Source organism: Peromyscus maniculatus, chromosome 6 (genome assembly GCF_049852395.1).
Source record: "Peromyscus maniculatus bairdii isolate BWxNUB_F1_BW_parent chromosome 6, HU_Pman_BW_mat_3.1, whole genome shotgun sequence".
NCBI lineage: Eukaryota > Metazoa > Chordata > Mammalia > Rodentia > Cricetidae > Peromyscus > Peromyscus maniculatus.
The window spans coordinates 134180735-134196663 of NC_134857.1; the positions used below are offsets into that span (position 1 = coordinate 134180735).

General features: G+C 41.1%; 1 protein-coding gene across 9 annotated transcripts in view; it reads left to right on the forward strand.

Moving 5' to 3' along the window:
- The window catches only part of Slc44a5 (solute carrier family 44 member 5), a 290304-nt gene that overhangs the window by 156194 nt on the left and 118181 nt on the right, over positions 1-15929 (forward strand). For 5 of the 9 annotated variants that reach the window (XM_076575270.1, XM_042280176.2, XM_076575269.1 and 2 more), the window contains one exon: positions 13649-13684. The exons of the other annotated variants lie outside the window; for them this stretch is intronic. In XM_076575270.1, coding sequence (XP_076431385.1) covers positions 13649-13684 — 36 coding nt within the window. The remainder of the gene's footprint in view (positions 1-13648; positions 13685-15929) is intronic. 9 annotated transcript variants of the gene reach the window in all.

Sequence of the window (15929 nt, forward strand, 5' to 3'; positions counted from 1 at the left end):
GAAAATTGGGAGAGAATGTTCAAGTCTTGGGAGAGCTAGCTGTTATCCAGTCTTGGTGTGATGGGAAAATGCAGGGCTTATCTGAAGTCATGGCTGGAGTAATCTATGACATTGGACCATCTTAGCTAACTGCTTTGAAGTTGTCCTGAGCAGTTTGTAGTCCAAAGCTGATTATTGGGTGGTGTTTGTCAGCTTAGTGGCATTACCACAATCCGGGTTGATTTGTTGTTGTGGGGCCCCATTACCCTTTTGGAGACTTCAGACGTCACTGTTAGGAATGGTCACAGTTCACGGCATAAAACTTAGACCTTTTAAATGTCATATGCTGCACATCTCCAAAGGGTTATAGGACCACAATCTATTCCATACACCAGGGGTGCACAAGCTTAATTCCTAGTTACCTGCTTCAGACTCAAGCCCAAAATCATGTACAGGAAGCTAGATGAAGCCTATTTATAGAACTAGTCAGTACTCTGTATGACCATTATTTTCATGACAGAAGGCTTAAATACATATTATATATGTATATATACTAATCTTATCAATTTAGAGATAATATTTATACCTTAAGAAAAGTTTTTGAGAGTCAAAATAAAACCAAAGGATTATGAGATTACTGGCAATAGAATAGTCCCTAAATATTGGTTTTTCTTCTGTTCCATACCAGGTGGCTCTTCTGACATGAGATAGAGATTTTGGATTTTCCTTTAACAAGCATGCATGGTTTGAAGAAGGAGAAAGCCATGTTCTAACTCCAAAGCCAGCTTTGATTTTTAATTGAATTGGAACTTTAAAAAAAGGCCATTTGCATTATTTTTGTGTCTGTAGAGAACAGCAGAAATAAACATATGGGAAGATTTATGCAATTTTTTCTTGTTGGAAGTGTGATATACCAATAGGCCAATTTACTCTTTTTCTTGGGACATTTTTTTCTGGATGAGTCATCCTTCTGATGTCTCACTTGTCCAATGTTCTCCAGAGTCCTTAGTTGGATGCTTTTATTCTGCTGGAAAGACAAAAACCAAAACTCTGTCCCCATCCTGACTTTGGGGAATTTCCTTTTTTCAGATTATATCTGGGAAAATGAAAAGTCATTTGTTAGTCTAATAAGTTAGTTTAGATTGGATGGCCACACTATTATTTCTCCTAATCAAGGGGTCTTTCCTGTTCAAGTCTAGTCTTTATTAATCTTGATGGTATCCATAGCTTTTCTTCTCCTGTGCATACAAAAGTAAAACCTCTATCCCAACTTAACACATATCCTGGTTTCCATTTTGAGGTCAACAAATATCTTTAAAGTATATTGGCTGATTTAGTTCAGTATTTTTTCTATTATCCAATGTCTTTCTGCAGCTGTTGTTCCCTTTTCATTAGCATTTAAAAATTTAAAGTTAATAAAGTACTCTGTAATCTATATTTGGTAGTCTTTACTACCCTTTTATGTTTATTAAGTATATCTTTTAAAGTGTGATAGGGTCTTCCTATAACTGCTTGTCCTATAGGACTGTGTCATATACCTGTAATATGTATTGTAATATGCAAAAAACTTTTATTTTACTAGAGACATATGCTGGAGCATTGTCAGTCTTAATTTGTTCAGGTGTTCCCATAATGGCCATAACTTCTAATAGATGTGTAATTATGGAATCAGCCTTTTCGGAACTCAAAGCAGTTGCCCACTGAAATCCTGAATAAGTATCTGTGGTATAGAGGACATATTTAAATTTTCTAAACTCTGAAAAATGAAGAAATCCATTTGCTGAATTTCATTTCTTTGAGTACCCTTTCAGTTACTTCCTGCAGGTAATGGAGTTTGGTTATACAAAGAGCAAGTAAGACATTTCCTTATAATTTCTTTGGCCTGTTGCCAAGTGATAGAATAATGTTTCTTTGAACCTTTGCTATTAACATGGTGTTTCTTATGAAATTCTAAGACTTCCTTCTATTAGATTTTCTACCAATAGCTGATTAATTTCATTATTACTTATACTAGAGGGCCTGGAAGGCCCATATGGGACCTTATATGTGTTATATACAGGGATGATTTCTATTTCTGATTATTTATTGTAATTAAATAAATAATAAAGTTAATTCTGAATCATCTGGGATAAATTCAGCAGTTTCTACAACAATTCTTTCTGCATATAGAGAGTCAGTAACTATATTAAGAGGTTCTGGAAAATCTAATAATACTATGAGAATAGCATATAATTCTGACTTTTGAATGGAATCATAAGGGCTTTCAGCCACTTTATTTGATTTTCCTGATTTATAACCTGCCTTTCCTGATTTATTTGCATCAGTATAGAATGTAGAGGCTCCAGAAACTGGTGTTCCTCAGACAATGTGAGGAGGGATCCAGTTAGTTCTCTTTATAAACTGAAGGCTCTTGCTTTTGGGATGTTAGTTGCTAATCTCTCCCAATAAATTATTACAAGCTCTTTGCTAATGTTATTTTCTGCCCACAATGAGGCAATTTCAACATCAGTAAAAGGTATCACAATTTCTATTGGGTCTATTTCTCTTAATTGATGAAGTCTTAACTGTAGCTAGAGTTTTCCTGCCTTGCCCACAGTCAGGACAAATCTTTGTCACCCGCCAGTCCCACAGCCGCTCAGACCCAACAAAGTAAACACAGAGACTTATATTGCTTACAAACTGTATGGCCGTGGCAGGCTTCTTGCTAACTGTTCTTTTATCTTAAATTAACCATTTCCATAAATCTATACCTTGCCACGTGGCTGGTGGCTTACCGGCAACTTCACATGCTGCTGGTCATGGCGGCGGCTGCAGTTTTTCTCTCTGCCTTCCTGTTCTTTTATTTTTCCTCTGTTAGTCCCGCCTATACTTCCTGCCTAGCCACGACCAATCAGATTTTATTTATTGACCAATCAGAGCAACTTGACATACAGACCATCCCCCAGTACAGCCAAGTGCAGACCATCTCAGACACCTGCACTCAGGCCCATGGTCCTAATCATCCTCTATGCAAACCTGCTGGGTAACGCCACAAGGAACCCAAGAAGGGCTCCCACAGGACATACATTAACATCCCACAGCACTTAACTTTCCTTTTAGAATCAACTCAGAAAACTTTTCCACATATGTCCATAGGTCTTTAATTTTTTACTCTGTGTGGTAAAAATATCCATTCTAAGATATTATCTTCTCTCTGCATAAGAATTCCTGTAGCAGAATGTGTAGAAGATAGAATGACCAGGACACAGTCAATCTCTGGATCTAAGCAATCTACACGAACATCCCATAATTTCTGTTTTACCAAAGTCAATTCTCTCTCAGCCTCAGCTGGTAATTTTCTTGGACTATTTAAGTCCATATCTCCTCTTTTCAGGAGCAATTTGTAATCTCCAACAAGGCAAATTTTTCTTTACTTCTTCAAACATTTTTCCTCTAAGGTATCTGAGTCTGAATCCATTAATTATATATGATTCATAGAATGGTAAATTATAGATTGAAGAAAGTGTTTATGGATTATTTCCAATGGCTGTTGTACTATTGATACAAGGTGGGGTCATTTAACATCCTTTGTGGAAGAATTTTCCAATGGTACCTTTTAAGAGGCTGGGAATTATTATAAGTAGGCACTGTGAAAGCAATTTTTTTCTACCCTGTTCTAGTAAAAAAAAAAAACCCAGTCTTTTAAATCAATAATTATAATAGAACATCTTTTAGGTAATAATGAAATCAAGGGAATTCCAGGCTGTAAAGAGCCCATTGGTAGAATCATCTTATTTACAGCTCTTAAATCCATTAACATTCTCCATTTTCCAGATTTCTTTTTAATGGCAAATATGGGAGAATTCCAAGGACTGGTCAATTCTTCAATATATTGAGCATTTAGCTGTTCCTGTACCAGCTGCTCTGATGCTTGTAAATTTTTCTGTTGTCAAAGGTCATTATTATACCCAGACAGGTTTATTAGTTAACTATTTTAAAGGTAGGGCTGTTGGTACCCTTGAAAGACACCAGCTGTTGTACTCCTCTTATGTACAAACTTAACAGCCTGTGACTGTTCTTGACAGTATATTTTAATATTTCTCTCAGAAGCATTCTTTATTTCATTGTTTGTTTCTGAGATTGGAGGAATGTTAATCTGTTTTCCATTGCTGCAACAAATCACTTCCCCATAAATTCATTGCTATATTAGCTACATATGGTTTCAATTTTCCTCTCTGTCCTTCTGGCCCTATACACTAGACCCATCTTGTACTTTGTTTTTACCAGAGATAAAGTTCCAATTCCAACAAGCTGAACATTTATCTCCTGAAGAGGCCAATTTGGATGCCAAGATTTTGGTGAAATTATTGTTACATCTGTACCTGTGTCTACCAAACCTTCAAATTCTATGCCATTTGTATGTATTTCTAAATTTAGTCTCTGATTATTTATAGTAGTTTGCCAAAATACTTGTTTTCTGATCTTCCCTGAACTTTTTATTGTGTCTTTGGTTACATCCAGAGCAGTGTGGTTTTTAACAACAGGTATTAAGTTCTTTAATTGCTCTGTGGATGAGTTTCTCTGAAGCTGAGAGAAAATGATTGAGCCAAATTTGATATTGAAGCCTGCAGGAGGTTCTACAGGACATTTATCAATGGCAAAGGGTTACCTTGCTTTTCCCTCATTGATCTGAATTCATTAATACAGTGCCAACCTTTGTCACACCGTCTGCATACTCCAGAAAGCTGGAGCCTTTTGTTTGGATTATCTCTAGAAAAAACATTGTTTCTAGAAACATCTTGCCTACAATCCATTTCAAATGACCTTATTTACCACAATTAAAACATCTGACATTTTGATTTTTCTTGAAATTTCTAGAAATTATTTCAATCAAAGCAGCATCATGAACATAAGATCCAATATCAGCTGTGCATTAGATCCAATATCAGCTGTATTTCCAATCCATTCATCGATTGGTGCCAATCCTGCCTTTAATAAAGGTGTACACACCCTTTTACATTCTGAATTAGTATTTTCAAAAGCCAACAATTCAATTAATATTTGTCTAACTTCTGGATCTGATATCATTCTGTTTACAGCTGCAGTCAATCTTTGTAAAAAATCAGTGAAGCATTCTTTTGAGCCTTGGATAATTTTTGTAAATGACTCAGTCCTCTATCCTGATTCTTCAGCCCTGTTCCAAACATTCAAAGCTGCTATAAGGTACAATGCCAAGGTATGGCCATAAAATCTAAACTGTCTTTGCAAATCAGCATATTGGTCTTCACTGAGGGACTGGTCTTTGGAAATATCAATACCTCTAGTTCTATTTCATTGTTCTATGGACCTAGCTTTTTCTTTCCACCGTGTTCTCCATTGTAACTGAGGACCAGCTTCCAATATTGCTGTAGCTAAATCTTTCTCGTCTTGTGGAATAATTCTGTTCTGAGTTGCCCATGAATTTAAAATCTGCTTCACAAAGAGTGAATGCACATCATATGAAATGACTGCTTCTTTGAATCTCTTTAAATCTAAAACTTCTACAACATTCCAGTCAACTTCTGCATAGCCCTGGGGATGTCTATCACCTGGTGGTCATTCTTATATGGTAACTGAATAAACTTAGATTGGTTTTCTAATAACCTTGGTCCACTCCTCTTCAATTTCATAATGCAATGGTATGGTAGGTTCTGTTCTAAATTCCTCTATCTGTATCTGAATATTTTTCTTATTTTCATTAGTTGGTCTTTCTAAGGCTGTCTCTTACCTGTCAAATGTTTATTATTTTCATTAGTAAGTCTTTCTAAGGCATGTGTCTTATCAGTCAAATTTTCATATTTGGCAAAGTTATCAAACCACTTTTTTAAGGATAAAATATGAATTACCAAGCTGATAGTAATTACAATTGGTATTATGTCAATCCCAGCTAAGTGGATCATCACCTCATTTATTTTTTCCATTTATAAGCCATCCATAGTAGCAGTAAAGAGGGTCCTAACTCCCCCCATTGTGATTTTTCTGATTCTTAACACGGAGAAGACTTTTCTGTCTTTTTTTTTCTTAGTAACCTAATTCCCCTTTTAAGAATTCCCAGATATCTCACCAGATCTGCTGACGATGACAGCAAAGGTGACCAGCTGTGTCAGTGGCACTTGGGTAGCTGGGGGCTCAGCTAGCTGCTGCTGCTCAGCATGGCTGGGCAGAGGACACAGGTGGTACACCTGGGCCCCTTGGCAACTTGCAGTGGTAGCAGCAACTATAAAAGCCCAAACCCCAAGCAGGTGTGAGCAGATGTCAAGGTAGGCAAGCTGGGCTGTGTTGGCGGCTGGGGGAGGGAGTCCAGGGAAAGCCTGGAAGGAAGTGAGGGCAGGAAGTGAGGGCAGGGGTCAGCAGTGGGCAGCTAACCCCACTGGCATTTTGGTACTGGGGTGGGCAGCATATGGAGGATGCTGTAGAAAGACTGAAAGGAAAAAACCCTGGACTTCCTGGACTCACATGGAGGGCCTGTGGGGAGGGAGATACAGCCTCCCACAGCTATGGAGGTGGAGAGGTAGAAGATTCATACCTTGGTGTACTTAATGCCATGCATTGGATGCCAGATGTAATGATTATCTAAATTATTCTATCATTAGTGAAAACTCAGGATTCAGATATGGGGCAAAAATCTGGTTGATCAAAGAAGTGACAAATTTCTATTTTCTTCCTCAATCCAAAGGGCAGTGAATCTTTCTAAGACCCTCCCTACTACTTCCTGTGTCTTTCTATATGTCCTGGATTCTCCAAAATCTCTATGGCTAATTCTTGTCAGCTAGTAGCTAGCTCTACCCTCTGATTCAAGGTAAATTTTATTGTCAGTCTTGGGACTGTCAGAATATGATCAAAATATCCCACAACAGTTGCTCTAATGCAGTATCTGTGGGAGATTATCTTGATCTGGTTAATTGGGGTAGGAAAACCTCCCCTAAGTGGGGGAGGCCCCATTATGTGTGTTGGGTACAGGGAAGGGATGAAAAGGAGAGAGGGAGCTGAGCACTGTTCTTGCTCTAGACTGTGGGTGTAGTGTGGCCATCTTTGTCAAATTCCTTCATGTTGAACTCCCTCCTGCATTGATGGACTGTGACCTGGAACTGTGAGCCAAAGAAACCTTTTCTCCCTCATGTGGTTTTTCAGGGCATTTTGTCACAGCAGCAGGAAAGGAGACTGAGGCACACACTCTCCTAGTTAGGGTTTCTGTTGCCGAGATGAAACGTCATGTCCAAAATCAATGTGGAAAGGGCTTATTTCATCTTCCAACTCCATCTCCATCCCAGAGGGAAGTGGGGGCAGGAACTCAAGGGCAGCACCTGGAGGAAGGAAACACTGCTTACTGGCCTGCTCCTTATACTTGCCCACACGCCAAGCATTCTCTCAGTTGAGGTTCCCTCTTTCCAAAGACTCTGGATTGTGTCAAGTTCACAAGCGCTATCAAGCATAGCCACTGCGTGGGCTTTTTCATGTGGGTGTTGGGGATTGGACTCAGCCATTTTGTTAGCCTAGGTGGGAGTCACTAAATAACTGGAACTACAAAACAGATTACTTACTGATGCATAATGAGTTGTTTTTTTTTTTCCCCAGAACCTAACTACGATGCCCAGAGTAGTTAGCCCTTGGCTTCAGGAGATTTCTGTTTTTGAGGACATAGCTTCATGTTCTCATGGACTTGGTAGCTAGATGTAGGTTCAGTTTGGACCTAAGTGTTCTGGGATGCTTTCACAAGGGCATCCAGGCTGAATGACATCCAGGGTCTGTTGTCTAGCAGTCAGTGTGTCCATTTGTCCTCACATACTTCCCAGCCAGTATCCTCCAGTTCCCCGGCCTTGTTTCCACTCTGCACAGCTGCTGGGCTCCTTCCTTCCTACCGGGACTCCCTGCCCTGCCCATAATTGCCCTATGGTGAGACTGCTGACCACCATGTTGGCCCTTGCTCTTCTTCCACTTCGGGTTGGTGCTGTGTTTGTGCCTTGTGCTTCCTCTGCATTGTGCTCATCATATCACATTTGCAAGTAAATATTGGTGTGCTTATTGCTTAAAATCCATCAACCTAATGAATTAAAAAACAGCTCCTGAAGATAAACACTCCCTTTCTATCTATATGGACAGCCTGGCATTTGAAACCCAGCATGAAGTCAGTGAAATTAAGGAAGTAAGTAATGAATGTGGGTTAATGGCTGTGAGCACAGCTCATTCAGTTCTTGCCTTGACTGATGAGTTCATAACCATCCCTTTCCTCAGATGGTATTCCAGGCCTGGTATTGTACAAACTGTGAATGGTCTGTAGGTCTCTGTGTCAAGGATCAGTCGGTAAACGTGGAAGCCAGGACATGGTGGGGAGGGAAGTACAGCTTACCCCAGAAGGGCTGCTATGTGATCCACTGTGTGAATGTGCACGGCAAGGTAAGATAGAGTCTGAGCTGTCAGTAGCAACTGAGGAGTGTCCACCCTGGCAGACTGGGCACAGCAGAAGGAGCTCCTGCCAGGAGAACGTGCTGGAAACTCACCAAGGCTCTGGGCAGTCTGTCTCCTTGAAGATAGGTCCAAGCCAGAGAGCTGGAATCCAGAAGCCCATTAGGGCTGGCAGAAGTGATGTAGATCCTCAGAGCCAGAGCCAAGAGGTGGGCTCAGGCCTGGGACTGGATCTGTGGGCACAGACCCTGCTCTCACTGAGAGTGGAAGTGAGCCTCTGACAGCTGCAGTGAGGAAACACGGAAGCCAGGTGCATGCTGGGATCCATCCATCCCAGCACCAGAACCACAGGTGTAAACCGATGTAAGGGCCGTGCTGAAAATGCTGTCCTTGGGTTTCATTTTTGAATATTCTGCAGAGTAACATATATTATGCTTACCAAAAATTGACCCTGTTGGAAGGTTTATGTTTATCTTTCGGTATCTATTGATTTTTAGTTACAATAACTGTTACTATAAAGTGGTTTTGTGACTATTGCAAAGTTAGAAATTACATCAAGTCCTCTGGGACTGGGGATACAGATTATTATGAACCACCATGTGGGTGCTGGGAATTGAACCCAGGTTCAATTTGGATAAGCATTGTCTCTGCTCTTAACCACTGAGCTATCCTTCCAGCCATATCCAGCTTTTCTTTAAGTGGGCGATGAGAACCAAATTCAGGCCTTGCACTGCACTGGCTGTCTCCCCAGCCCCAGATGTATACTCTCTATTACTTCATTTCTGGAAAAACATGGAACCTGGTTAATCCATCTCTAGTGTTGCTGAGCTTGAACACAGGATGCTGATCCCAGAAGGACAAGACAGGAAATGACTCTCACATTCATTTCCCATCAAGCTCCATGCCTTGCTGCCTCCCCATCAACCAGCCCTCACCCACCTTTATCTCCAACAACCAGCCCTCACCCCCCACGCAGCACCTCCCAAGCATGAGAGAATGCAAAGTGAGCATCATCCGACACGTCACATTAAATGTACGACACCTAGAGATAAATACAAGTGGATCACTCACTCGCATAGGAACTTACTTCACTCTAGGTTTCCGTCTTCCTAGCTGACTGAGACTCAGAATAACTTGGCTCTATGGATGTATACACAATCAGCTTGCAGATGGTGTGAACATCCTCACAAAAGTCTTTGGAAAGATCTAAGCTTAAAAAAAAAACAAAAAACAGTGGCTCAACCAAACTATGAATGCACAAAAAATGAAATATGGTCTTATGTATTTCGTTTCATTAATTTTTAAAACTTGGCATAAGGAAGTCAGAGGTTTCATGCCTGGGATGCACAGAGCCACGTCCTGCTTGTCTTCTTCATTTGGCTTCCACTTACAGCAGTGGTGCACATCCTTGGTCAGGTTCTCCCAGTGTTGAGCCTCTGTTCTCTTGTGTAAAATGGGGAATCGTACAACACTGGGCAGCAATTGTGTGAATGAGCTGTGAACTGCCTGCAAGGCTGTAAGGCAGCTCCCCCCAGGCTGTGCTTGGGCTGTCTGGGGCTGAGGATCTGTGTCTGTCATGCCAAGCACAGACTCTAGATGGAGCTGAACACGTGGGTGGAATTCACTAGTCCTCACAGCCGAGGATTCTGGAAAGACAGGAGGGAGGACATATGGTTATCACTAAGTGAGCATATTTGATGTGCTCCATAGGAGGTTGTTTTGACCTTGAACTTTTTAATAAACTTCGATATATTATCTAAGCACGTTTGGGATGTTAAAGGCAAGTGCCGACATTAAGAACTCAGAAACAGAAATGGCCCTTTCATGAAGGACCTGCACATTTTATTGTGTGCCTTAAGCATCAAGCTTTGTACTTATATATTGGACCTTTTATTTGGTTTTCCAGAGGGTATGTGAAAATTGTGTGAATCCATGTCTCCGTTAAGACCTCCCATCATGATAGATGTGAATCAGCCACCGTTAGTCTTTAAGGTTGTGATGGGGAGGGGTGTTCATAAAAACTGTGACTAATCTTTGTTTGTAATTTAATGCCAGTGGCTGTATTGGTTATCAGTGGATTCTGGGGCCACTCAGACCCCATTGTGAGTTACAGTCCCCTGATTATAGCGGAATAATCCAAGGGACATCAGGGAAGCTCAGCTTTGTGCTTTTACAAGAAAAGCTGATGTTTGTGACTTTCTTAAGCAGAGTGTGATTTTGAGAGAGCTGTGTAAACAAAGCTTTTCACCCAGCCATAGAAAGTGTTCAGAAGTCTATTCTGTTGCTATCTGTCTGATAATGACTGATCAGTTTTAACTAGAATCCTTTATAATACTGTAATTTTTGAGACAGGGTTTCTTTGTGTAGTCCAGGCTGGCCTTGGACACTTGGCAATCTGCATGCCTCAGCCTTCCTAGTCCTGGCAATATAGGCATGTATCACTATGCCTAAATTTCTGGAATCTTTTGTATATATACATGTTCATATGTATACAGGTGTGCATGTAGGTGTATATATACATGTTCATATGTATACAGGTATGCATGCATGTGTATATATACATGTTCATATGCATACAGGTATGCATGCATGTGTAGATAAACATGTTCATATGCATACAGGTATGCATGCATGTATATGTGCATACGTGTGAAGGCCAGAGGGCAACTCTGTGTTTTTTAGATACCATCCCCCTTTTCTGGGGACAGGGTCTCTTACTTGCCTGGAACTCACAGATTTGGGAAGGGTCGCTGCCAGCAATCTCTGGGAATCCTCCTGCCTCTGCCTCCCCACACTAGGATTACAGGTGCACATTACCACGCCTGGCTTTTTCAAGTGGGTTCTAGGGATTGGACTCGAGTTCTTTAATCTTGTTTGCAGGGTGAGCAAATTCTTGCTGAGCCATCTCCCAGCCCCTCCCTGGGGTCGTCACCCGGACTTGGGCCTTCAGCTATCGGTTCTTGTTAGTCCGGTTGATGAGAAGCAGGTGTAATCTCTGCCGAGCAGCTTTATAGAGGGGACTCTTTTTAAAAACACTTAATTATTTGAGAGTTTCACAACTATATTTTGATCATATTCATCTCCTCCCCCAGTTCTTCCCAGATCTCGACTTCTCTAATCACCCAACTCTACATTCATTCTCTTTCTCTTCTTTAGCTATTGTTTTTACATGTTTATATACATGTAAGTATATAAATATAGTCTGTTGGTCCATTTAATATTGCTTATGTATGTATTTTTAGGGTTGAGTACTTGGTACTGGATAACCAACCAGGGGGCTCATCCCTGGGGAAGACTGATTCTCCCTCTCTTAGTAGTCATTAATTGCCTGTAGCTCTTGATCTAGGGATGGGCTTGTGAGATTTTCCCCATGGATGTTGGTGTGTTCACTGGTGTTGTCATTGTTTCGGTCTCGTTTAGGGGAACTTTTGTTAAGATTTCATAGGCATAGCTTCTCTGTCCTACATAGAAGACTGAATTTTCAGAATGTCTTGGTCCTCTGGCACATACAATGTTTCTACCCTCTCTTTCCCGTTCTCTGAACCTTTGGTGTAGGGGTTGTGTGTAGATGTAGTAGTCGGGGTTGAGCACCCGACCTTCCATTGTTCTCTGCATTTTGACCATTGTAGCTTTCTGTAATGGTTCCACATTACATACAGATTGCAGAAAGAGGCTTCTTTGAGGAGGGCCAAGAGGGGCACTTGCCTGTCAGTTAGAAGGATATCGATCTAGAACGTAGGCAGCAGCCACTCTGGTTGAAGGAAGCGGCAGCAAGTTCTCCAACTTCTGTTCTTTCCGTCACTTTAAGGGGCTGGCAAGCCCACCAAAGCACCAGAGAGGAGGTGTTCATTGCAAGAGGAAACAGCATCCTCTAACGGATGTGAGGGTGAGGGTTTCGAGTTCTGTTGCTACGCCTCATGGCACATGCAACACCCCTCCCTCACACCAACCAAAGCTTTTACTCTTGAATGCACAGGTTTCCTTCATACTAAGGGAAATTCTCTTAAAGCTGAAGACAATGCTTAGCGGGATTAAAGTGTCACTGCTGGTTTTCAGGCACACACACACACAGACACCCCCCCCACACACACACACGCACACGCACACGCACACTGCCTATTCTGTGGTAATTAATGGATTTAATGCATATTTTTCATGTTTAATTAATCTTCTGAGGTTTAAACAGTTACAAGTGAAAAATGAAAGACCTCATTTTCTGGTGATGAATTTTAGTATATATGTGATCAGTTTTTTGAGTCTGTGCAAATCATTTATGATGTACAAGACATAAAGAAATTGAGAGAGTTCAGGGCTTCATTTCCTTACTCCCGAACTTCCTCCTGCTCTCCCATCTCCATGCATTTTTCGGTAACTTTAGACTGAATGTTGCATACCTAGGGATTAATACAGTCTTCCCTTACCCGTAGCAGAGTCAGCCAAACAGGGACTGAGGGTCTTACAGTGTTCTGACATGCACTGTGTAGTTAAACCCACAGTGCATGTGTACATCATGATCTCCGTAACCGTGAAGCAGCGGTTAAGAGAATTACTGCTCCTCTGGAGGACTGGAGTTTGACTTCCAGCAACCATGTCAGGCATCACTAACTCTAGTTCCAGACCAGAACCTCTGCAGGTACTTGAACCCATGTGCACATACACTTATACATAATTAAAAATAATTTTAAAAAATGAGTCTTTAAAAACCATGTCATATGCCGGGCGGTGGTGGCACACACCTTTAATCCCAGCACTCGGGAGGCAGAGCCAGGCGGATCGCTGTGAGTTCGAGGCCAGCCTGGGCTACCAAGTGAGCTCCAGGAAAGGCGCAAAACTACACAGAGAAACCCTGTCTCGAAAAACCAAAAAAAAAAAAAAAAAACCATGTCATATGATAGAATAGCCATTTATGTAGTGTTTACACTGTTATTTACTTGGTATTTCAATGGTATTATAAGTAATCTAGATGTGCAGATTATGTATAGAGAAGGATACATATATATTGTATGCAAGAATTATACAATTTTCTAGGATACCTGATACCACAGAATTGGGTATTGGACAGAATGCTGGAAGCAGTCTCCCTGGGATGCTGAAGGATGCTGTATTAGATCAGCTGGCCCCAAACTCCTGTTATTGTGTGTGTAAACACTCATGGACTGGGCTTTCTCAGGACAGGAGGGATGATGTGAAGTTCTAGCCATTAAGCTCCACAGATAAATATTTGTTTCCCCTTTGTGCTTTTTCCTAGAAACAACAGAGATTCCATATGAGGATCAGGACTTTGGTGAGTCAGCCTGAGCACCTAGTTAGTCTAAGAGTCTTTGACAGACTCTCCTGTAATAAACACAGATTTTTTTCAGAATCTCTGGATTACTAAGTGTTCATTCAGGGAAAGGAATCCTTTTCTGGCTTCTTCTTGAAGGGAGTCTCTCACTGTGGAGTTGTAAACACTTCTTCCAGGCAGAGGATCCTGTGGCCAGCCTCGTTAGGTTATTCTACTCTCCCTCCACGCCATCCTCCAGTTTCTGCTCTAGTTTAGGGCTTTAGCGTGTAAGGAGTCTTGTTAAACTCTTTCCAGTGATGATCTCCACCATCAGACTTTGAAGACACTGGTAATTCCTTTGTGTGACAGTTGGCTCTCACCACAATTGTCCACATATATCTGGATCTTGGTACTCGAAATGTAGGCGGGATAGTAGCAGCTGGGGCAGCCCTGGGCATTAATGAAATCCAGCTCTCAAGCCCTGCCCCAGACTAACTGAATCAGAACCTCCATCCTCAAAGATTCTCTGGGCGAAAGTACCAGTGAAAGCCTGAGAGGCTTTGATTTTGGGAATGTGTCTCCCTCGTCCACTCTTACTGCCCCAAGATACAAAACGGGAACTTGTTGTGCCTACCAGCATTACTTAGACCTTAGCTAGAAGAACATTCTTAGCTAGAAGATTGGGTATGGGGCAAGAATGTTAAAATGTATTCTATCAGCAAGCTGGAAATGTTAAATGTGTTCACTATGGTGGGGTAATAAATGTGTTAATTAATTTGACTTAATTTTTATGATGTATTAATGAACCAAACCTTCACATTGTACCTCAGAAACACATAAAATTATTATGCATTAAAACCAACACAATTCTAAAATATGATTGTATATGCATTTTCTGTCTCTGCTATCAAAGAACCTTTACTGTCTTTTGTGTACCTCATCTATTTAGAGTCTACATTTGTCCTCACACTTACATAGCATTTACAGTTTCAAGTTTCTCTTTCTTAAATTTCTTAGTTTGGTCCCCTATGACCCTGCAAGTTGGTAATCAAAACACTTAGAGGCTATTTTGTAAATTTTCAAACTTTCAGGATGGGACAAAAAGATGAAAGATGATAACATGAAAATAGTAGATGCCAACTTTGTCATCAGAAGCCAGTAAATCATTCTAACTTAAAATGTACCATGAGCCAAAACATTTTACTGTTCAGTAATGATTCGAGTTTTGCTTTCATTCATAAATCTTAACCTCCCAATTAGGAGAAAGCAATTAGGTCTATAATAAAACTCTCATCGTTCTGACGAGGGTTTTGAGATAAATGAATCAAGGACGAATAAGCCCTCTATCTTGGTTATAAAACAGTCTAAAGGAAAGGGGCCATCAAGTGAGGACTCTCCTTGGATAGAAGGAGTCCCAGGCCAACAGAGCTGTTGTCTTGAGCTTTGACTTCCTTCTCCCAGGAATGCAGGGACAGCCCTGTCATCACCACGTATTTTCAGCTTCTAGGAACACATCTCTGTGGTGATATATTGTGCACCCCAATAAAACTTATCTGGGGATCAGAGGACAGAGCCAGCCACTAGGTTAGACATAGAGGCCAGACAGTGGTAGCACACACCATTAATCCTATTACTTGGGAGGCACAGATCTGTCTGGATCTCTGTGAGTTCAAGACCACACTGGGAATAGAGCCAGGCATGGTGGCACACAGCTTTAACACCAGCACTTGAGATCTCATGCCTTTGCTTGGGAAGCACACAGTACTTTAATCCCAGGAAGTAAGATGGCTGGGCAGAAAAAGGTATATAAGGCACGAGGAAACAGGAACTCATGCTCTTTTGGCAGAGGATTCATAGGGGTAAGAACTAGTGGCTGGCTGCTCTGCTTCTCTGATCTTTCAGTTTTCACCCCAATATCTGGCCCTGGCCTTTTTATTAATAAAACTATTTAGCAATTCGTGTTATACATCTGTTACTGGAGAAACAGATCCTGAGAGCATGATGCCCAGAAGTTAGGGTGTGTGCCTGTACAGCATGACATTGATTGCCATTTGTCTTTTCTTTTTGAACTGTTCCGTCAATATTTGTACTTCTTTTTAAAACCATGATGTTAAATAAAGCTTAAGTGTGTTGACAATGTGTGTAAGTTTAGGTAAAGCAGAGTACTAAGCATATATCAGTTGAGCTTAACCAAAATGAACCTTTTCAACCGACTCAGGCTGCCAGGAACTCACTGGTAGCCCTCGTGGACACTTTTAAAATCAAT